Source organism: Protomyctophum parallelum (genome assembly GCF_964188405.1).
Source record: "Protomyctophum parallelum genome assembly, chromosome: 5".
NCBI lineage: Eukaryota > Metazoa > Chordata > Actinopteri > Myctophiformes > Myctophidae > Protomyctophum > Protomyctophum parallelum.
In genome coordinates this window covers 17,728,266-17,752,576 of record NC_139702.1, presented here as the reverse complement: position 1 = coordinate 17,752,576, position 24,311 = coordinate 17,728,266, and the positions used below count along the sequence as shown (strand labels likewise).

General features: G+C 42.0%; 2 protein-coding genes across 5 annotated transcripts in view; both read left to right on the top strand.

Annotated features, from left to right (window-relative positions):
* The window catches only part of LOC310859262 (carboxylesterase notum2-like), a 33,835-nt gene extending 22,362 nt beyond the window's left edge, over positions 1-11,473 (top strand). Inside the window, exons 11-15 of one of the 2 annotated variants that reach the window (XR_014569280.1) lie at positions 3,295-3,442; positions 3,955-4,002; positions 5,623-5,764; positions 7,829-9,279; positions 11,224-11,473. Coding sequence is in view for 1 of the 2 variants with exons in the window: in XM_083765676.1 (XP_083621802.1) it covers positions 3,295-3,442; positions 3,955-4,002; positions 5,623-5,764; positions 7,829-8,041 (551 nt within the window). In the remaining variant the exon portion in view is untranslated. Of the gene's footprint in view, positions 1-3,294; positions 3,443-3,954; positions 4,003-5,622; positions 5,765-7,828; positions 9,508-11,223 lie in introns of those variants that run through there. The other variant, XM_083765676.1, reaches the window with a different exon arrangement.
* A 1,827-nt stretch (positions 11,474-13,300) lies between these two features.
* Positions 13,301-24,311, top strand: part of rps15a (ribosomal protein S15a) — a 619,775-nt gene continuing 608,764 nt past the window's right edge. For 2 of the 3 annotated variants that reach the window (XM_083765680.1, XM_083765681.1), the window contains exons 1-5: positions 13,301-13,333; positions 14,852-14,993; positions 16,183-16,262; positions 16,682-16,767; positions 19,954-20,066. In XM_083765680.1, coding sequence (XP_083621806.1) covers positions 14,861-14,993; positions 16,183-16,262; positions 16,682-16,767; positions 19,954-20,047 — 393 coding nt within the window. In that variant the 5' untranslated portion in view covers positions 13,301-13,333; positions 14,852-14,860 and the 3' untranslated portion in view covers positions 20,048-20,066. Of the gene's footprint in view, positions 13,334-14,851; positions 14,994-16,182; positions 16,263-16,681; positions 16,768-19,953; positions 20,098-24,311 lie in introns of those variants that run through there. The other variant, XM_083765679.1, reaches the window with a different exon arrangement.

Genomic DNA, 24,311 nt, shown 5'->3' with positions numbered 1-24,311 from the left:
TAAATTGAGAACAAAGCAGACGCTACGGAAGCATACAGACACAGACACACAGACATCCAACCTTAAAAAATGTATAAAGTCCAAGTAACCCTGCATTACCGACCCCTCCACCCCCCTTATTCTTCCCCTCTCCCAGAACAAAGGAACAAAAAATGGCGCCCGTCGACGCCCACGCCCACACATAACACAAGAAAAAACCACAACTGTAGTACTTTTACAACACCACACACACAACTCAACTCACACACATACCTCAACTCACAGACACATTCATTTCCCCGCCGAAAATCGAAAAACAAAATGGCGTCGCAGACCCCCAAACAAAGAACAAAGAACCACCGACAACAAAGAACCACCGACAGCCACAATGGCGTCCGCAGACCACCCAAGCAAACAAAGGAACACTTCCACACACCGAAAACCTAACTTTGAACAACTTAGCGACTTCACTCCCACAATACATCAAACCATCGTAGCAACGTAAATACATATTTAAGAATGCCCCTTATAAAGGAAAAATATTAACATAGAAACCAATGTGTGTAATTTAAACACTTAACCTCCGCCTCTTTTTATAATAAAAGAAATAGTCAACTCCTCCAATTCTAACTGGTACCAACATTTAACGCCATTTACTCCAAACATCAGTATAAGTAACACTTTTTTTAAAATAAAACGTTTTACCAACTTAACTGACACTCTTCTGTGAAAAACCGGCCGTGACAACTATTAAGTTAATCACAAAATCGCGGGACCAACGTTACACTCTAACATATTCACGGACTAGCATTTATTCTGTACGCCACGAAACCAGACAAAACCTCACAGCACACAGTGCAATAAATTTGCTAATCCATGAGCCAAAAAACCCACATTATAACTCCACCGTCCCACACAGAACGGCCGTCTAAAAGCTATAATTATCAAGCTCCTTGCAATTCACAGCCTTTGAACAGAGCACACACACGCAAACCACTCCATTATACTGTGCTTAAAAAAGAATCCATCAAATCACACAACAAACAGTCGTTACGCACAGTTCAACTAAACTACCCACCCATGTGTAAGTAGGGCGCCTTAGCCTATATGGGAAAAACGATAAATATTTTTAAGCCCTAACATAAACTCCCTCACCGTAGCTTTATCAACACCGGAAGAAATATAACGTCAAAACCAGTATTAATCCATTACGACACACTTTACGACAGCCGGCCTATGGCCGGACGGCCGCCGTAAAGAAACAGGAACACGCACGCATCTCAAACTGTAAACAAAGACTTTCACCACCAACTAGGACGAAAGCACGTCTCACAGAAACTACATTATATTCGCCCGGGCAGAAAGTCTAATTCCACCCCGTTCGTTTTGCCTCGACCCAACCTAGGACATACTCCCGGACAGTATATGACAGAATGCATCGTTATCATAGCTTAATTCGAGAGGTTATTCAATAGAGGGTATGCCCATGCATAAAGTGAGTGGCAAAGTGAGTGAGCCAGCAAATTTCTATTTTAGTTTTAGTCATAGTCTCCTGAATAGTTTTCACTTAGTCTTAGTCACATTTTAGTCACCTGGAATGTATTAGTGTTAGTCTAGTTTTAGTCGACTAAATGTCATAAGATTTTAGTCGACTAAATCTACAGGTGATTTTGTCGACTAAAATGTATTTTTGCCGGGTCTTGTTGCCGTCATAATGACTTATTTTACACTTGCTGAAAATAGCCGATCTACAAGCTCACAACGCATCGCGCTGCGACGCGTTGTGAGCTTGTAGATCGGCTATTTTCAGCATGCAACCAAGTGTAAAATGACTTAACACTGGATCTCTTGTCCACTAGTCCCTTCCTAACATTTTAGTCTAGTTTTTATTTGTTGACGAAATTGTCAGTATATTTAGTCTTAGTTTTAGTCACCATAGCTTAGTTTTAATTTAGTTTCCATTTAGTTTTCTTCGGTGGAAAAGGTAGGAACGAACATTTTTCGTCTTAGTTTTAGTCGACGAAAACAACACTGCTCAGTGGGCGTTCCTGCGTATCTTCCGGGTATGATGACGATGTGACGCGCATACCCTCTATAGAGCGTCGCAGCCCCCCCCCCCCCCCCTCGAGAGAGAGAGAGACCCGGAAAAGAAATCGCCGTTAATTTTCCTCATAGGCATTTCTTAAAGTATTTATTTAAAGACGGTTACGCCGCGGACAAAGCCAACTCGGATCATGACAAATCATGACAATGAACACAATATTTTGGGGCCGATCAAATCATTAGAAAGAAGAAAATAAAGGCAGGAGACAACACTGTTTGTTTTGTTTTTCTTCTTCTAAATTATTTGATCGGCCAAACTCTGATGGCTATAGATGGCCGCGGTCTGCAAATGGTCAATAGTGATGATTTGATTGGCTGAGAGCATAAAAGAACGCCAAAAGCGATTGGCTGGAATGTGATGATTTATGATGAAAAGAGCGCTCCCTCCCTCACACAAAGTGAATCCTTATTTTGGTGAATGTCATAACATTTTCAAACATTAACTCTTTTCGCACCCCCCCCCCCCCAGAACAAAATAGAAACCTACAAGCTTTTAGGGGTTGGCGAAAGGGCCTTTCTGTGTGGAGTTTCCATGTTCTCCCCGTGTCCCCTAGGGTAGGTACCCTCACATGTTCTCCCCGTGTCCCCTAGGGTAGGTAGTACCCTCACATGTTCTCCCCGTGTCCCCTAGGGTAGGTACCCTCACAAAAAACATGCAGTAATCCTGGTCACTAAACTGCCTCCCCCTGGCCAGTCGGGGCGCCTGATGGAGGGGAAAGGAACTGGTCTCTATACTGCCTCCCCCTGGCCAGCCGGGGCGCCTGATGTAGGGGAAAGGAACTGGTTGGAATAACGTGTTCCTTCCACGGGCTACGTCCAACCAGGGAAACTCCCCCCTGTCAGGTGTAAAGGAGCAACTTGGACACTCAGGCATGAAGGAAGCATGAGTTCAAGTCAGTTGCTCTCCCCTTGTCCCCCATATATGGGGACTAGGTTGCTCTCCCCATGTCCCCCATATATGGGGACTAGGTTGGTCTCCCCTTGTCCCCCATATATGGGGACTAGGTTGGTCTCCCCTTGTCCCCAATATATGGGGACTAGGTTGGTGCAGGGTGTGTAGAGCCCAGGATCACATTAGATGATTGACACAGGGGTGAAAAATGGGTTACAAAATCGTGGGATAAAAAATATTTAAAAAAAAAATATATATATATATATATATATATTGCCTTATTTCTTTCTGAAATGCCGCCTCTCTCTCTCTGCCCGTAGCTCCGCTGTTCGTGGTGCAGTGGCTGTTCGACGAGGAGCAGCTGAGAGTGGAGAACATCTACCTGGGCGCTCAGAGCCTGTCGGAGGAGCAGTGGACCTACATGAGGAACCTGGGCCGGGAGATCAAGAGCTCCCTCCGAGACGTCACGTATGTATACATAAGCCCATTCAGTGTTGTTTTTATGGCAGCACATTTTGATTTTAGTTTTAGTCATAGTCTTTGGAATAGTTTTCATTTAGTTTTAGTCACATTTTAGTCACCTGGAAATGTCTTGGTGTTTAGTCTAGTTTTAGTCGACTAAATGTCATAAGATTTTAGTCGACTAAATCTACAGGTGATTTAGTCGACTAAAATGTGTTTTGGTGGGCCTTGATGCCGTCGTAATGAGTGTTTTTACACTTGCTGAAAATAGCCGATCTACAAGCCCACAACGCGTTGCAACGCGACGCGTTGTGAGCATGCCACCGAGTGGCGCGCTACGAGCTTGTAGGTCTGCTATTTTTTTTTTAAATCGAAGAGCGACTGACATTTTTAGAATCTGATCTCAGGTCAGAATGGGTTCATCAGACCAGTGTGTGTCCAGTGGAAACCTCGTATGAATCTGATCTCAGGTCAGAATGGGTTTAGGAGTGGTGTTGTGTTGTGTGTTCTCCATGCAGGGCCGTCTTCGCCCCCTCCTGCCTGTCCCACACACTGATCACTAAAAGGTAAGCCTGTCCCACACACTGATCACTGTAAGCCTGTCCCACACACTGATCACTGAAAGGTAAGGTTGTCCCACACACTGATCACTGAAAGGTAAGGCTGTCCCACACACTGATCACTGTAAGCCTGTCCCACACACTGATCACTGAAAGGTAAGGCTGTCCCACACACTGATCACTGAAAGGTAAGGCTGTCCCACACACTGATCACTGAAAGGTAAGGCTGTCCCACACACTGATCACTGTAAGCCTGTCCCACACACTGATCACTGAAAGGTAAGGCTGTCCCACACACTGATCACTGTAAGCCTGTCCCACACACTGATCACTGAAAGGTAAGGCTGTCCCACACACTGATCACTGAAAGGTAAGGCTATCCCACACACTGATCACTGAAAGGTAAGGCTGTCCCACACACTGATCACTGAAAGGTAAGGTTGTCCCACACACTGATCACTGAAAGGTAAGCCTGTCCCACACACTGATCACTGAAAGGTAAGCCTGTCCCACACACTGATCACTGAAAGGTAAGCCTGTCCCACACACTGATCACTGAAAGGTAAGGCTGTCCCACACACTGATCACTGTAAGCCTGTCCCACACACTGATCACTGAAAGGTAAGGCTGTCCCACACACTGATCACTGAAAGGTAAGGCTGTCCCACACACTGATCACTGAAAGGTAAGGCTGTCCCACACACTGATCACTGAAAGGTAAGGCTGTCCCACACACTGATCACTGAAAGTTAAGGCTGTCCCACACACTGATCACTGAAAGGTAAGGCTGTCCCACACACTGATCACTGAAAGGTAAGGCTGTCCCACACACTGATCACTGAAAGTTAAGGCTGTCCCACACACTGATCACTGAAAGGTAAGGCTGTCCCACACACTGATCCCCAGTGAGGTCATGGTGCTCATTCTGCAGGGTCGTCCATCAGGCAGCATTCTGCGTGTCACTGAATGCCATTTCACACTTTCACTGAGATACCCTCAAACACACACAGGCATGCACGCAGGCACGCACACACACAGGTATGCACACAGGCATGCACGCACGCACACACACACACACACACACACACACCCATCCAGACATGGCTGGGTCAATGCCATGGGGGGGTCTCAGCTATGTTTAAAGGACAGGGTTAAGTTGGGGGGGGGGTAGGTGTAGGTCATTTCACAGTTTTGTAATCTAATCCACACCTACAATGTTGGTTATGGGGCAGGGGGGGGGGGCTGCCAAGTTAAACGGTAACGCCAGCCAGCAGCAGGGAGATATTATATTCCTTGTTATAACAGCAGGGAGATATTAGACTCATCTCCCTTCTCTAAAACACCCTGGACAACGCTCCACACGTCCTTTTTCAACGATTTTTCAAAAATAGCAGACCTACAAGCTCGTAGCGCGCCACTCGGTGGCGCGCTACGAGCTTGTAGGTCTGCTATTTTTGAAAAATCGAAGAACGACTGACATTTTTTTTAGAATCTGATCTCAGGTCAGAATGGGTTAATCAGACCAGTGTGTGTCCAGTGGAAACCTCGTATGAATCTGATCTCAGGTCAGAACGGGTTAATTAAATGCCTGAATTGTAAATTTGTAAAAATCTTTTCTCCAAACAGCAACTGGCTGACGTTCCAAGTCCGCGGGACTTCCCTGCCGCGGGCGCTCCAGTGCTGGGACCGCAGCCTCTCCCTCCAGGAGGCTAACCGCGGTGGCGCCGCGGCCGCCGCTACCGCCACCGCCAACCGCACGGTGCTGAAGGTACAACCCAGATTCGGGTTCACAAACCATGTGTACAACCCATCATAGTCTCTTGAATAGTTTTCACTTAGTTTTAGTCACATTTTAGTCGCCTGGAATGTTCTAGTCAAGTGTTTAGTCTAGTTTTAGTCGACTAAATGTCATACGATTTTAGTCGACTACATCTACAGTTGATTTAGTCGACTAAAATGTGTTTTGACAGGCCTTGATGTCGTTGTAATGACATATTTTACACTTTGGTTGCATGCTGAAAATAGCAGATCTACAATCTCACAAGCATCTGCTATTTTCAGCATGCAACCCAGCATAAAACTGGATCTCTTGTCCACTATAGTCCCTTCCTAACATTTTAGTCTAGTTTTTATTTTTTAGACGAAATTGTCAGTATATTTAGTCTTAGTTTTAGTCATCATAGATTCGTTTTTATTTAGTTTTTATTTAGTTTTAGTCAGTGAAAAAAGGTAGTCGACGAACATTTTTCGTCTTAGTTTTAGTCGACGAAAACAACACTGTTTACAATGTAGGCATTTAGCACGAAACATGCGTAAGCGTAGGGAGTACAACTAACCATTATGTACAACCCAGATTCGGCACAAACAAGGGACTAAATTCTTTTCGCTCCTATATATGCCAAAATGTGGAACACCCTACCAACAGTCATTAAGACATGTGAATCCCTTGACTCCTTCAAAACCTGCTCTCAAAGGGCACCTACAGACGGCTGCAATTCGAAACTGGACTCTGTAAAATCTGAATTTTAGTCGACTAAATCTACAGTTGATTTAGTCGACTAAAATGTGTTTTGACAGGCCTTGATGTCGTTGTAATGACATATTTTACACTTTGGTTGCATGCTGAAAATAGCAGATCTACAATCTCACAACGCGTCGCAGCGCGACGCGTTGTGAGATTGTAGATCTGCTATTTTCAGCATGCAACCCAGCATAAAACTGGATCTCTTGTCCACTAGTCCCTTACTAACATTTTAGTCTAGTTTTTATTTGTTGACAAAATTATCAGTATATTTAGTCTTAGTTTTAGTCATCGTAGATTTGTTTTTATTTCGTTTTTATTTAGTTTTAGTCACTGAAAAAAGGTAGTCGATGAACATTTTTCGTCTTAGTTTTAGTCGACGAAAACAACACTGTTTACAATGTAGGCATTTAGCACGAAACATGCGTAAGCGTAGGGAGTACAACGAACCATGTACAACCCAGATTCGGCACAAACAAGGGACTAAATTCTTTTCGCTCCTATATATGCCACCAAAATGTGGAACACCCTACCAACAGTCATTAAGACATGTGAATCCCTTGACTCCTTCAAAACCTGCTCTCAAAGGGCACCTACGGACGGCTGCGATTCGAAACTGGCCCCCGTAAAATCTGAATCCCCCCCACCCATTTTCCCCTCACTGTATATGTTTCTTTTCCCTTTTTGCTTCCTTTATGATGAATTCCTGTTCTGTTCTTTAACTATATATAGAAGTGTCTATTTGTACGTCTCTAAATGTTTTGATGAATTGAACAATGTGGACCCTGTTGTAAACAAGTGTAATGCTTTATTGGGTCGTCCACTCACAGTTAACAGTCTTTGTATTGAGTTTGTGCTTGAAATGTACTGTAAATTCTACAAACTGTTAATAGATATTTCAATCAATCAATCAGCTAAGAACGTAACAGTGGAATATCTATATAATCAAACTATACATAAACACTATACATACTATACTATAAAGTGCTATGACAGTATGACTACATAAAATGTGATTCTAGTGCCGTCTACGTAACATGCTATGAGTCTGTATAAAATGATATCTAAGTCTACATAACATGCTATGAGTCTGTATAAAATGATATCTAAGTCTACGTAAAGTGCTATCTAAGAAAAGACAACCCAGTGATCGCAGTTTGACTAGGAAAAACTTCTAGCTTTGGCTACCAAAATGGATCCTATTATTGATTGATTAAATAGTAGCCGGGGAGCCAGTCACCCAAACTTTGAGAGGACCTGTGATGTTTTATCTGTGTTTTTTTTTTGATTAATTAATTTTAATTAATCAAGGGCTGCCCCTTCCACCTGCTGGACACCTGCCTGTCGCCCCACTGCAACCCCACCTGCCCCGCGCTGCTCCACGCGGCCACGCGGCGGGAGCTCACCCTGCTCCAGATGCTGGTGGCCATGGGCGTGGACCTCCAGAGGCTGGGCCTGGACCCCCACAGAGACGCCAGCGGCAGCGCTGTCCTCAGCAGCAGCAGCAGCGGTGGTACTGGTTAACCCGTTCTGACCTGAGATCAGATTCATACGAGGTTTCCACTGGACAACACACTGGGTCTGATTAAGTGTGAAGAGATATATATATATAGCCGCGCACAAAGGCTTTTATAGCAAAGAGAATAACTACATGTTGGAAAGTTTTAATGTAACCGTGGGAAGTGATACAGAAAATCTTTGGTTACTGATTATTATTTTATTGCCGTTCAGCATTCCATTGATTGTCCTTTCAATGCCACTCTTACTTTAGAGGACAGACAGGACTGGTGACTAGATCTGGGTCTGAATGGTTTGACTCCTGGCGCCCTCTGGTGGACACGTAGGGGATAGAGCTCTGGTTGGTTTCATAATGTGAAGTGTTGCCGCCTGGCTGGCTGGCTGTACCTGATTGAAGTTTTTTTCCACCTCTTCTTGTAGATATTAACAGATATCAACCATACTGTACTTGTTGTTCAGCAAGCACACACATTTCATCGTCCTCTTCACGGACGTTCAGCTTCAGAGCAGTGTTGTTTTGGGCAGCAATTTTTTATTTTAGTTTTAGTCATAGTCTTTTGAATAGTTTTCATTTAGTTTTAGTCACATTTTAGTCACCTGGAATGTTTTAGTGTCAGTCTAGTTTTAGTCGACTAAATGTCATAAGATTTTATGTCAAAATGTTAAATGAGCTTTTATTTTATTTTTTTTGGTATTCATGCTGCAGATTGTGGCCCCTAGATGTGTCACAGATACTACATTTTGAGATAGTTTTACTCATTGCTGGCTGTCTGGGGGGGGGGGGGAGTAATTAAAATGTTGACATATTATTGCTTATAGCAATAACAGTGGAATTAGCCGATCTACAAGCTCAAAACCTTTTTGAGCTCAATTTTCATCAAGCTCGCTTGTAGAACTGCAACTATTGTCGCTTGTAGAACTGCCACTATTGTTGAAGTTTTGGAAAATGTATTGACATTTTTAACATGGAAATGATTGACAATTATGGCGATTATTTAAAAAAGAAATATTGTTACTGTCTCAAAATATTTAGAGTGTGTGTGTGTGTGTGTGTGTGTGTGTGTGTGTGTGTGTGTGTGTGTGTGTGTGTGTGTGTGTGTGTGTGTGTGTGTGTGTGTGTGTGTGTGTGTGTGTGATGGGCATGTAAGTCAAGGCAAAGTTGATTATTTTGATAACTGACTTACTTTTGTTTTTCTTTAACGCTGCAGTTATCACTGCTCAGCTGTGTGTGTGTGTGTGTGTCTGTCTTTGTTTTAAATTAATATTAATATTATATATTAACATTACTATTATGTGACGATTTGCAATGACACAATATAGAAAATATATGTATTTGAGGTCTTGGTCTTTGCCAACATTTAAATGTCATGCAATAAAAAATATATAGTGTATATAACCAGTGCAATGCTGTGAGACGTACTGTGAACTGTACTTTCTCTCGTGAGTTTGAGTTGTTGCACATGTTGACGATTGCAATAAAACATTGGATTACATTTATTATCGTTTGAAATTAATACATTTTTAATGGCATAATAAATGTTACAACGAGAAGATGTACTTGTCCGGCTATATTTTTATGTGTTTTGGCATGCATGCCATTATTAGCCCAACATAACTTTCAAATATAGCAGATCCACAATCTCACAACTCATCACGTTTTGTAGTTTAGTCCAGTGGTTCCCAAAGTGGGGTCCTGGGACCCCCAGGGGTCCTTGAGGGAGTTCCAGGGGGTCCCCAGCTAAATTATAGTTTGGAACCAAATGGACCCTTATGGGTCTGTAACTCTGAGACCCCTTTTCCACCGGTTTGTTCCCAATGGGAACCGGTTCAGTTCTTTTTGTTTTTTAGTCCATGAGCCAGAGCTCCAACATTGGTGGGCAAACTATACCCTATATTAAATTGTTTATAGGATCAATACAAGTAAATGAATACATGATAACCCTTCCACAGTAGTAGGCAGCTTTTTCATATTTTCGATTAACTGGTTAACCCGTTCTGACCTGAGATCAGATTCATACGAGGTTTCCACTGGACAACACACTGGGTCTGATTAAGTGTGAAGAGATATATATATATAGCCGCGCACAAAGGCTTTTATAGCAAAGAGAATAACTACATGTTGGAAAGTTTTAATGTAACCGTGGGAAGTGATACAGAAAATCTTTGGTTACTGATTATTATTTTATTGCCGTTCAGCATTCCATTGATTGTCCTTTCAATGCCACTCTTACTTTAGAGGACAGACAGGACTGGTGACTAGATCTGGGTCTGAATGGTTTGACTCCTGGCGCCCTCTGGTGGACACGTAGGGGATAGAGCTCTGGTTGGTTTCATAATGTGAAGTGTTGCCGCCTGGCTGGCTGGCTGTACCTGATTGAAGTTTTTTTCCACCTCTTCTTGTAGATATTAACAGATATCAACCATACTGTACTTGTTGTTCAGCAAGCACACACATTTCATCGTCCTCTTCACGGACGTTCAGCTTCAGAGCAGTGTTGTTTTGGGCAGCAATTTTTTATTTTAGTTTTAGTCATAGTCTTTTGAATAGTTTTCATTTAGTTTTAGTCACATTTTAGTCACCTGGAATGTTTTAGTGTCAGTCTAGTTTTAGTCGACTAAATGTCATAAGATTTTATGTCAAAATGTTAAATGAGCTTTTATTTTATTTTTTTTGGTATTCATGCTGCAGATTGTGGCCCCTAGATGTGTCACAGATACTACATTTTGAGATAGTTTTACTCATTGCTGGCTGTCTGGGGGGGGGGGGAGTAATTAAAATGTTGACATATATTATTGCTTATAGCAATAACAGTGGAATTAGCCGATCTACAAGCTCAAAACCTTTTTGAGCTCAATTTTCATCAAGCTCGCTTGTAGAACTGCTACTATTGTCGCTTGTAGAACTGCCACTATTGTTGAAGTTTTGGAAAATGTATTGACATTTTTAACATGGAAATGATTGACAATTATGGCGATTATTTAAAAAAGAAATATTGTTACTGTCTCAAAATATTTAGAGTGTGTGTGTGTGTGTGTGTGTGTGTGTGTGTGTGTGTGTGTGTGTGTGTGTGTGTGTGTGTGTGTGTGTGTGTGTGTGTGTGATGGGCATGTAAGTCAAGGCAAAGTTGATTATTTTGATAACTGACTTACTTTTGTTTTTCTTTAACGCTGCAGTTATCACTGCTCAGCTGTGTGTGTGTGTGTGTGTCTGTCTTTGTTTTAAATTAATATTAATATTATATATTAACATTACTATTATGTGACGATTTGCAATGACACAATATAGAAAATATATGTATTTGAGGTCTTGGTCTTTGCCAACATTTAAATGTCATGCAATAAAAAATATATAGTGTATATAACCAGTGCAATGCTGTGAGACGTACTGTGAACTGTACTTTCTCTCGTGAGTTTGAGTTGTTGCACATGTTGACGATTGCAATAAAACATTGGATTACATTTATTATCGTTTGAAATTAATACATTTTTAATGGCATAATAAATGTTACAACGAGAAGATGTACTTGTCCGGCTATATTTTTATGTGTTTTGGCATGCATGCCATTATTAGCCCAACATAACTTTCAAATATAGCAGATCCACAATCTCACAACTCATCACGTTTTGTAGTTTAGTCCAGTGGTTCCCAAAGTGGGGTCCTGGGACCCCCAGGGGTCCTTGAGGGAGTTCCAGGGGGTCCCCAGCTAAATTATAGTTTGGAACCAAATGGACCCTTATGGGTCTGTAACTCTGAGACCCCTTTTCCACCGGTTTGTTCCCAATGGGAACCGGTTCAGTTCTTTTTGTTTTTTAGTCCATGAGCCAGAGCTCCAACATTGGTGGGCAAACTATACCCTATATTAAATTGTTTATAGGATCAATACAAGTAAATGAATACATGATAACCCTTCCACAGTAGTAGGCAGCTTTTTCATATTTTCGATTATTTTGCATATTTTCCTACATAATGCCTCATTTGCATATTTAAAAATGTAAAAATTTGTAATACAATAAATCATTGTCTTCATGTAAGTACTCAGTTGGGGAAGTTTAATGGTGATAACAATCTAATATAGGTAATGGTTTTGCCTACTCAATTCATAATTAACGTTTCAATTTTGGAGCTCTGGCTCATGGACTAAGAACCAAAAATAACTGAACCGGTTCCCACTGGGAACCAACCGGTGGAAAAGGGGCCTGAGAGTGTACAAATGGAACCATTGGACACACTCAGAGTTAAATTAAGTTTTGAATTTACAATATGTATTGGGGGTCCCAGGCAGTGTGGTTTTCGTCAACTAAAACTAAGATGAAAAATGTTCGTCGACTACCTTTTTTCACTGACAAAAACAAATGGAAACTAGAAAAAGTGCCCTTCCGGGCACAGGTCTCCACCAGGTTATCCACAGATCCGTGCAGTTAGAGGTAAAAACACTTTTCGGCCAGTTATAGCGCCACCTTGAGGCTGAGTCGAAATTGTTCATGTGGCATTTCGTCCTCGGCCTAGTGGGAATGTGGGTGCACAATTTCACGGAAATCACGCGATGTGTTCATGATTTGCAGCATTTTGTTTGAAAGTGAGCACTCCTGTGAACTTTGGAAGCCAATCTTAACCAATCAGGATGGAGTCTGATAAATCTGAAAGACCCGTTTCGTTGAATGGCTCTAGAGAGACTGTGTACCAATTTGCGTGATGTTTGGACAAAATCTGTAGGTGTACTGTGCAAAAACTTGTTTTGCACAAAGCGGCCTCCTGGTGGCGCTATAACAGGCCGTTCTGGAAAGTTTGGGGCAGAGGTTCATCGTTGGCATCCAGGGAGTGTGTGTGCAAAATTTGGCATCGACCGGGTTGTTTTGCACAAAGCGGCCTCCTGGTGGCGCTATAACAGGCCGTTCTGGAAAGTTTGGGGCAGAGGTTCATCGTTGGCATCCAGGGAGTGTGTGTGCAAAATTTGGCATCGACCGGGTTAACGGTGGCCGAGATTAGCTGTTCACGGACACACGGACGGACGGACACACAAACACACAAACGGACGGACGGAGTGCAAAACATACTCTCCCCACATGCCTTCGGCCTGGTGGAGACAACTAAATGAAAACTAAGCTACGATGACTAAAACTAAGACTAAATATATGGACAATTTCGTCGACAAATTTGCTGCCAAAAACAACACTGCTTGGCACGAATGAACTACAAATCCCAGCCTTGTGACGACTCTTGTATGCTCGTTTTTTTTTCTCCCATATTGCACCGCGCGAGGTCCTTCCACTTCCTCTTTCCGCCATATTGCAGACCCGGTAAGGTCCTGTTTTCTGGACCTTCGTGGTCTAATCTGTTCCATATCTAAGTCATCGGTGTGTCTACGGCTCCGTTTATGGTCTCAAATCAAAGCCCGGCTGTACAGTAAGGCGCCTGGGTCGTTATTGCCGTGCTCACGCAAATATTATATACATATTTTGGGCTGCAAAGCTTGCTCTTCATCTCCCCCCCGGCCTCCGGTCGTCTCTCTCTGGGGCGTTCATATAGCTACCGTCGGGGCTCCGCTCACTGTGTCAACCACGCTTCTCCCCACGCTAAAGCATAAAACGCTTCTTTACATTTATTATTTCGGTACAGGAGTTTTAGTTTAAAGTGCATTTTTTTGTGCTGAATGTTCTGTTTATAGTGGTGATATTCTCGTCTTGACTGACTGGCTGAATGCTAACGATGTAGCTTTAGCCGTTTAGCCAGGCAGAAACTTAGACTAGCCTTTCTTTCTGATCAAATGACCATGCTTGCTCTGATTGATTGAAATATGTATTAACAGTTTGTAGAATTTATAGTACATTTTTAGCACACACTCAATACAAAAGACTTAACTGTGAGTGGACGACCCAATTAAGCATTACACTTGTTTACAACAGGGTCCACCTTGTTCAATTCATCAAGCCACGCAGAAACATAGACTGCCTTTCTTAATGATCAAAATGACCATGCTTTGCTCTGCTGTGTCTTAAACCCATTCTGACCTCAGATCAGATTCTAAAAAAATGTCTTAAATCCTGACAGTTAAAAAAAAAATAGCAGACCTACAAGCTCGTAGCGCGCGCTATGAGCTTGTAGATCTGCTATTTCTCAATAGCTAAAGCATAACATGATGCTAACACCAAAATGGGTTCCTGTTCAGAATGGGTTAACGTTATGTTTTGGTGTCGAATGTATCGCCTCGTTTTAATACAGAACCAAAGCTCATTTTGTCTTTTTTAATTTTTCTTTATGCTGCATGCTAACTAGGTAAACATTAAACCTTTAGCATCTTATCTGAACAACCAACAACATGCTATCAACAAGAGAACCTTTTTAGAATGTACGAGCATCTGCAATTTGGTCATGCTATGTCAGTGGTTTGGTTTTCAACCTTATTTCACATCAATGTCCATTATAATTATTATAATGCATTTGAGCCACGATCACCATTTGATATTTTAGCCTCAGACTACAAAAAAAGAGAAATATTTAGTTATGCTTGGATGTGATTGTGTCCATAATTCCATGGTGTATTCATTGACGTTGTTACCATTAGGAGAGAAAACAGGCAAACGTTGATCAAAATAATTATTCTATGGTCTAGTAAGTTGTATACTTATTGTAAATTAAGAAATTCCAGATGTTTAACAATTTAAACTCTTGAGTGTGCAAAAATCAAATGGATCAATAGGTTGTAGTTGTAGGACTAATGACTGGTCTAACCCAATGACTACTCTAAACCAAATACTGTCTAAACTAAGTACTGCACCCCTCACTCTGAATGTCTTTTTATCTTTGTGTCCACACAGGCATCAATCATGGTGCGCATGAACGTTCTCGCCGACGCTCTCAAAAGCATCAACAATGCAGAGAAACGTGGGAAACGCCAGGTCCTCATCAGGCCGTGTTCTAAGGTCATCGTGCGTTTCCTGACCGTCATGATGAAGCACGGTAAGACTCGTTTTTTTGACCTGGGAACGATTCTGCAAAATGTCTTCTTAAATCCTGACCGTTTTCTTGAAAAAGGCTATGTTTTTCTATGTCAGTCGTTCTCAAACACTTTCATGTCACTTTTCACGATTCTTCAAAAAAATAGCAGACCTACAAGCTCGTAGCGCGCCACTCGGTGGCGCGCTATGAGCTTGTAGATCTGCTATTTTTCAATAGCTAAAGCATGACATAACGCTAACACCAAAAGGGGTTCCTTTTGGTGAAGCACGGTAAAACTTTGTTATGGACCCCCGAGGCTTTTAGGCCATTTATTTAGACCTGAGGTCGATTCTGCAAAATGTCTTCTAAATCACGACAGTTTTAAGAAAAACCCTATGTTTCTATGTCAAGATTTGAGTTAAAAAACGTTCGCTCTGAAAGAATATATATTCAAAGATTTGGAGGAAATGGCAGGTGTTGAGCTTGTAGATCTGCTATTTTTCCAGTAGCTAAAGTATAACAATGCTTGAAACACCTTACCTGTGGCAATTTTGTTACTTTTATTTTATTTACAGTAAATCATAATGTTCTTATTTTAAACATAAGACCCCCGGTTATTGAATGTCAAAGTCTGCAGGTTTTCGTCGCAGTATGTATTTAGATCTACTAATGCCAGTGCAGTGGTCCTATTTGCTCAACTCTGAAGTGTACAAATGGACCTTACGGGTCAAACAATGTTCAGCAACGCCCTGCACATACCTTTGGAGCTGACCAGTACAACCTCAGTCTGAGGTACTGTCGGCCACTAAGCAGCTCCACTGGTGCAGTTGGGGGAGGTTCAGTGCCTTATTGCTCAAGGGCACTTCAGCGCTGTTGGGTGAGTGATGTGAACCAATCACTTACCCAACCCAGATTTTTCAAGCCTGTCCGGGGAATCGAACCGGCAACCTTTCGGCAACAAGTGCGCTCCTTTCCAGAATGGAAAACTGTCACGATGTAGAAGACATTTTTAGAATATGATCTCGGGTCAGAATGGAAAACTGTCGGGATGTAGAAGACATTTTTAGAATCTGATCTCGGGTCAGAATGGGTTAACAAATGTCCACCACACACGGGCATGGCGGTGAACCCCGGTCAGTGGTAATCTGCCGGCTGTCACTGAATGTCGTCTTTCAGCTTTCTGAGCGTTTGTTTCGTCTCTTCCAACTAGGATACATTGGAGAGTTCGAGATCATCGACGACCACCGAGCCGGGAAAATTGTGGTCAATCTCACTGGCAGGCTTAACAAGGTACGGACGGACATTGTGTGATTATTGTCAGCGTGGTTTCAAAGCATTCTAAGAAGTTAAAAAGAATTTAAGAAAATCCGTGTTGATAGTTGTTTTAGCTAGGCTTTGCAAATGTAGCTTTATGTTCATTGTTACGTGGTGATGAAAGTGCACTTTTGGGGATAGCTTTGCAACAGTGCCCTAGTAAAGGTTATGCCAATCTGGTGGGCACTTGGGAGTGAGTTACATTCACCCGTTCATGCAGACATTCACATATCATATAAATTAGCCGACGAGAGTGTGATTCAATTTAACAGGATGACTGGAATATGCACTTATATGCCAGCTACGGTTTCTTTTCCACGGCTAAACTTAAAACTCAGTTTTTATTTTTTAAACATGTGTGTAATCCAGTATAATGTGTTTTTGTGCGTTCCCAGTGTGGGGTGATCAGCCCACGCTTTGACCTCCAGCTGAAAGACCTGGAGAAGTGGCAGAACAACCTGTTGCCCTCAAGACAGTTTGGGTGAGACGCCACCGTAACATTGTGGGGGTCACTGGGGTGGCATTGTGTTTGTTTACCTGGCTGGCTGGCTTCAATGGAAGATGATTATGTAATCGTGATGTTTGAACCATTTTCATTGATATTGAAATGGGCCCAAGGGAAGCTGAATCTCTGGCTGGTCAGTTAACCCATTTTGGGCGGGATCCCCTTTTGGTGTTGGCACTATGTTGTGCTTTAGCTATTGAAAAATAGCAGATCTACAAGCTCATAGCGCGTGTGGCGCTACGAGCTTGTAGGTCTGCTATTTTTTGAAAAATCCAAGAACGACTGACATAGAAACATAGCTTTGTCAGAAAACTGTCAGGATGTAGAAGACATTTATAGAATCTGATCTCGGGTCAGAATGGGTTAAGCATTATTTTATACTTTAGCTATTCAAAAGATTCTACTGCCGTCGCTGTCTAGCCCATTCTGAACGGGAACCCATTTTGGTGTTAGCATCATGTTATGCTTTAGCTATTGAAAAATAGCAGATCTACAAGCTCATAGCACGCCACAGAGTGGCGCGCTACGAGCTTGTAGGTCTGCTATTTCTGAAAAATCGAAGAACGACTGACATTTTTAGAATCTGATCTCAGGTCAGAATGGGTTCATCAGACCAGTATGTGTCCAGTGGAAACCTCGTATGAATCTGATCTCAGGTCAGAATGGGCTAGTAGGTCTCGTTCAGTTGATATGGGATGTGTAGAAACTCTGTTTTCTGGGTACCTAGGAATGAAATCGAGACTGCAGTAGGAAAACGTTCCCATTGCTGTACATTCATCCCATCACATCTTTAACATACCTTCAGGACAAAACACATTTTATTGTGCCTCAAGGGTTTCATTTGATTGAACTGGTTGCAAAGCAAGGCTATACTAATTTTGAGGTTTCTTTTTGGAGTCTATAATGGCGGAACACAACTATTGCTTTGCATTCTACATTTCAACAAGGTCAGTTGTAAATTCCATAGCTTTGTATTTGCAACATAACGTGTATCGTTGGTTGGGTGTTACACATTAGACCAGGTTCTACAAAATGTTGTGAATCCTGGAGCCCCAAAAATATCTGTATTGGGCAGCCGACCCCCATCTGAAAATGTGTTTTTCCAGGGACCCCCCACCCGGAAGCAAAGATTTGAGCTAAAGATGTTTGCTCTGATAGACTATATATATTCAAAGATTTGCACCACTATTCAAAAAAAATAGCAGATCTACAAGCTCGTAGAGTGGCATTCATTCCCGTCCTGAATGGGTTAATTGGAATTTAGTGTACATGCCCAACATTAGTATGCTATAAATGAAGTATGTGACAAACAGCCCGATATCTCGGTGAAGTAAAATATTTGCAGCAAGCCACTGTTCCATTACAGCGTCCACTTGGCTTGTTGACATGTACGCTGCATTGAGGTATTACAAAATGCAGTGTTTTTAACAGGACGGAGAACTTCGACTTTAATTAAAATGGCACGTGCCAGAATTGTTAATTTAGCTCGATGGGATGTTGCAGCAAGAAGATGAGAGGACATGCAGGGGAATATTCTGAAGGTTAATTTGGGTAAAACATTTTACACTTTGTGTTAAAAGTCTAATTCATGCTGGTTGGTTTGCGCCTCATGTCATGCACCCAAAACGGCAGATCGTAGACTAGAGGTTCTAGATGGGCTGTTTTGGGGGTCCATGAGTCTACAGATTGTAGAGGTTCTAGATGGGCGGTTTTGGGCGTCCATGAGTCTACAGATTGTAGAGGTTCTAGATGGGCTGTTTTGGGCGTCCATGAGTCTACAGATTGTAGAGGTTCTAGATGGGCTGTTTTGGGGGTCCATGAGTCTACAGATTGTAGAGGTTCTAGATGGGCTGTTTTGGGCGTCCATGAGTCTACAGATTGTAGAGTTTCTAGATGGGCGGTTTTGGTGGTCCATGAGTCTACGGATCGTAGAGTTTCTAGATGGGCGGTTTTGGGCGTCCATGAGTCTACGGATCGTAGAGTTTCTAGATGGGCTGTTTTGGGGGTCCATGAGTCTACAGATTGTAGAGTTTCTAGATGGGCGGTTTTGGTGGTCCATGAGTCCACTGAATAATGTGACTTTGATCAACGGAAATGTGGAAGTGGACCATGACTCATTTATCCAGTCCTGGACTGCATCTGTCACCGTAGCTTTTTAACCATTCTTTTTTAGACTTTAGCTATTGGAAAATAGCAGATCTACAAGCTCATAGCGTGGCACAGAGCTTGTAGGTTTGCTACTTTTGGAAGGAAAAAACATGGTAAAAGTAATGCAAATCTTTGAATATATATATATATAATCTTTCATAGCACATTTTTAGCTCCTTGAACAACACATTTTCAGATGGGGTTGGTGGCCAATTACAGAGTTTTGGGGGTCCTTGACATCAAATAGTTCATCTGGTTTGACCAGATGAAGAGCCTTGGCTCCAAACGTCGTCAATACATTTATCATTTGGAGCATATGAGTGTGCCGGTTCCCTTCTCTTTTCATAAACCACTGATATAGAAACATAGGATAGGATTTAGAACGTGTTGTTTTTGGCAGCAAATTTCTATTTTAGTTTAGTCATGGTCTTTACACTGAAACTTCATTTAGTTTTAGTCACCTGGAATGTCTTTGCGTTAGTCTAGTTTTAGTCGACTAAATGTCATAGGATTTTTGTCGACTAAATCTACAGTTGATTTAGACGAATAAAATGTATTTTGGCGGGTCTTGATGCCGTCGTAATGAGTGTTTTTACACTTGCCGAAAATAGCCGATCTACAAGCTCGTAGAGCTTGTAGATCGGCTATTTTCAGCATGCAACCAAGTGTAAAATGATCTCTTGTCCACTAGTCCCTTCCTAACATTTTAGTCTAGTTTTTATTTGTTGACAATTGTCAGTATATTTAGTCTTAGTTTTAGTCACCGTAGCATAGTTTTAATTTAGTTTCCATTTAGTTTTCTTCAGTGGAAAAAGGTAGTCGACGAACATTTTTCGTCTTAGTTTTAGTCGACGAAAACACTGGCGGGTTCCCTTCTCTTTTCATAAACTACTGATATAGAAACATAGGATAGGATTTAGTTTTAATTTGATCCTGGGGGGTCCTAACGGGTCCCGTTTCCCTGTGATCTCTTTGTGATCTAACGGGTCCTGTTTCCCTGTGATCTCTTTGCAGATACATTGTGTTGACCACCTCCGCTGGCATCATGGACCATGAAGAGGCCAGGAGGAAACACACAGGAGGCAAGATCCTGGGATTCTTTTTCTAAAATGTGTTAAAAAAAAGCTGTTAAAATAAATGAAAAACCAGGGGAACCGTTATCGTCTGCTTGTCTTATTTCAGTAATGATTGAATGGATGAGATGGCTGTGTGAGCAAGCTACCTTTGTCCCCTCCATTTAGTGGTTTAACTAATTTAGGCCTAACCTCAACATAAAAAAAAAAATGGGTTAAAGTGTCTTTACCACACGGTCTAAAGAAAAATGCCCTTTTGATTTCCAAATAGTGTGTTCCACAATTTGCAGCAGCCTTTACTTACTGTTGCTGGTAGACTTGGCATTTATTTGACAAATGTTTTACCGAATAGAATCTCTCGTGCACGGCGAGGTAAAAGCTATAGGAAACACTCCCACAGCTACTCTGCATTATTACCACTCTTCAAGCCCCATTACGTCTTAAAAGCCTAATCGCCATTTCTCATGCGTTTTTGTGAATGGGAAATGTGTTTTTGGTGACCGTCTAGACTAGAGAGAGCTGGGCACAATTAACAAGCACTGATTCTTTAAGGCATGGCTGCAAGATAACTTTGACGTGATGCTAAATTGCTGAATTAAAATTTTGCACATGATTATTATTCAGGTTCAAGGTTGTACTTTTTACGTCTTGTGTACAGTTACCGGTACATTAACTCATTCTGGCCGGGAACCCCTTTTGGTCTTTTGCATTGTTATGCTGTAGCTATTTAAAAATAGCAGATCTACAAGCTCATCTGTGCCGCACTATGAGCTTGTAGGTATGCTATTTTTGAAAAATCTTGAATGTGGCTCAAATCCTTGAACGTATATTCTCTCAGAGTGAACCTTTTTAACTCAAATCTTTGCTTCTGATGGGTCCCTGGAACAACATATTTTCAGATGGGGGTCGGTCGCCAATTACATAATCACGTGAAGTATGTCAGAAAACTCATTATACATTTTGTAGAATCTTTTCTCGGGTCAAGGCGTGGTTATGACCGTTTTGGGGTATTTTCAGTTTTTTGTCCTGGTTTTGAATGGACCGAATTAGACAATAATTCGACTTCTATGAACTAAATCGATAATTATGCTGAGTTTTTTTTTTTTACTTGAGGCTCAAAGTTCTCCCTCAATGTCACTTTGTGCTCAGATTTCATGCAAGCATCCTAGTGGCTTTCCCCAGTCTATTAAAAAGCTACGCCTTTGCTACTGTACTGTACTGTACTGTACACGGTCACACACTTGTTAAAAGCCTGGCTTTCTGTCCCATTTTGGGCAGGAACCCCATTTGGTCTTTAAAACATGTTATAATTTAGCTATTAAAAAATAGCATCTACAAGCTCATAGCGTGCCACCGAGTGGCGTGCTACGAGCTTGTAAGTCTGCTATTTTTGAAAAATCGTGAAAATGTGGTGCAAATTTTCAATATATATTTTACTCAAATCTTTGCTTCTGGGGTACCTGGAAGAACATATTTTCAGATGGCTGTCGGCAGCCAATTACATATCACTTTTGGGTGTCCTGGACATGAAATATTGAGCACCAATGTACAGAAACGGGTATTTCAGAATTTAGAAGAATTGTTTTTAATTTCGACATCTGGCCTAAATGGCTTAACCTCCTAACCGATATGACCTTTCTCCTCTGAGGTCGAATATGTACATGTGTGTTGTCTTAATCAGACCATTGTGTGTCCAGTGGAAACCTCGTATGAATCTGATCTTAGGTCAGAATGGGGTAAAGCTCTTTATTGAAAATTGAAACCACCAGTTCATATCGGACTGTTTGAGGAGGTTTCACAGACTGTCCATCCATAGTACTGTACTTACTGTATGTAGGCTAAGTGCACAGAGTCCGTCTGCACTCCCTCATATTGGCTTCACAGCACTGAAGTGTTACCTCCTTGTAAAGGAAAACACTTTAACTTAATATGCTTCTGCTACGTTTTGAAGCCCTGGGGAATGTAATACCATTATACCAGCCGTATGACTATACTGTTCATCTGGTTCCCAGAGTGGGGTCCGTCCGGGGACCCCCCCAGGGGTCCTTGAGGGACTTCCAGGTGTTGCCCAGCTAAATGATGGCTTGGAACCAAATGGTAAGGGTCTGTAACTCAGTGTGCATTTGTACAAATGGAACCAAGTGGACCCTAACGGGTCCATTTGTACACTCGGAGTTAAATTAACATTGATTTTACAATATACATAGGGGCACGGTGCCACAGTCGGTAGTGCTGTCGCCTCACAGCTAGAAGGTCCTGGGTTCGATTCCCGCTCGGGACGCTGTGGGTGCTGGCGGCGTGTTTCCTCCTCCGCGTCATCAGTGCCCATACCCGAAGGCGGGGTTGGCGAAAGGGCCTTTCTTTGTGGAGTTTGCATATTCTACCCGTGTCCCCTAGGGTAGGTACCCTCACATGTTCTCCCCGTGTCCCCTAGGGTAGGTACCCTCACAAAAAACATGCAGTAATCCTGGTCACTAAACTGCCTCCCCCTGTCCAACGTTCCTTCCACGCGCTACGTCCAACCAGGGAAACTCCCCCCTGTCAGGTGTAAAGGAGCAACTTGGACACTCAGGCATGAAGGAAGCATGAGTTCAAGTCCGTTGGTCTCCCCTTGTCCCCCATATATGGGGACTAGGTTGGTCTCCCCTTGTCCTCCATATATGGGGACTAGGTTGGTCTCCCCTTGTCCCCCATATATGGGGACTAGGTTGGTGGAGGGTGTGTAGAGCCCAGGATCACATTAGATGATTGACACAGGTGAAAAAATGGGTTACAAAATCGTGGGATAAAAAAAAATATATAAAAAAATATATACATAGGGGGGTCCCAGAGATAGAAACACCATTAAATAGGTGTCCGTAGACTTAATGCATGTCAAACTGCAGACGGGCCTTGAAATTAAACTGTTGGAGAATCACTGCTAGAGCTCTTAAAACCTTCTCTTATGGGGGTCCCTGGATAAATAAATCTTCTCTTATGGGGGTCCCTGGATAAATAAATCTTCTCTTATGGGGGTCCCTGGATAAATAAATCTTCTCTTATGGGGGTCCCTGGATAAATACATCTTCTCTTATGGGGGGTCCCTGGATAAATAAATCTTCTCTTATGGGGGTCCCTGGATAAATAAATCTTCTCTTATGGGGGTCCCTGGATAAATACATCTTCTCTTATGGGGGTCCCTGGATAAATAAATCTTCTCTTATGGGGGGTCCCTGGATAAATACATCTTCTCTTATGGGGGTCCCTGGATAAATAAATCTTCTCTTATGGGGGGTCCCTGGATAAATACATCTTCTCTTATGGGGGTCCCTGGATAAATAAATCTTCTCTTATGGGGGTCCCTGGATAAATACATCTTCTCTTACGGGGGTCCCTGGATAAATACATCTTCTCTTATGGGGGTCCCTGGATAAATACATCTTCTCTTATGGGGGTCCCTGGATAAATACATCTTCTCTTATGGGGCGTCCATGCCATATCTTTTCAATTGGGGGTCCTTGACATGAAAATGTCTGGGAGCCACTCAGCTGTACATCACATCCTTAACCCATTCTGACCTGAGATCAGATTCATACGAGGTTTCCACTGGACACACACTGGTCTGATTAACATCAGTTTAATTTAGGATTGAACTGGCAGGGCACTAACGGTTATCCTAATGTCTGAGTTTATTGTTGCTTTAGTCTATAATGGCTGCAATGTATGTATGCATACATGTATAGTGTTTATGAGTATTCTAGTTTTTTTTATCCTGGTTTTGAATGGACAAAAACATGACAAGAATTCAACTTCTAAAAACAAAACAAAAAACTGACGTTTTCATAAATTGTAAAAAGGTGAAGCGTAAAAGCTTTCTAAACTACGAAGTGAACATCTTTCAACATGGAAACAACAATTATGTATTTACAGTGACGACAACCCCACCAACGATTAACTGACGCAAAGTCTGACCTCCTTTGAGTCCTTAAGAATCGTTCAAAAGGTTCCCTTTTTGTGATATTCTATATTTATCACGTGCCTTTTTTAATGTGTGACATTTGAAAAAGACTATTTTATCCATGCAATGCTGAGCCTGATGTCCATTTTCACTGTGATGCAGTAAGACTTTTGGGACCACACTAGTTAAACTCGGGAGCTTTATTGCAGTGTTGTTTTCGTCGACTAAAACTAAGACGAAAAATGTTCGTCGACTACCTATTTCCACTGAAGAAAACTAAATGGAAACTAAATTAAAACTAAGCTATGATGACTAAAACTAAGACTAAATATACTGACAATTTCGTTGACAAATAAAAACTA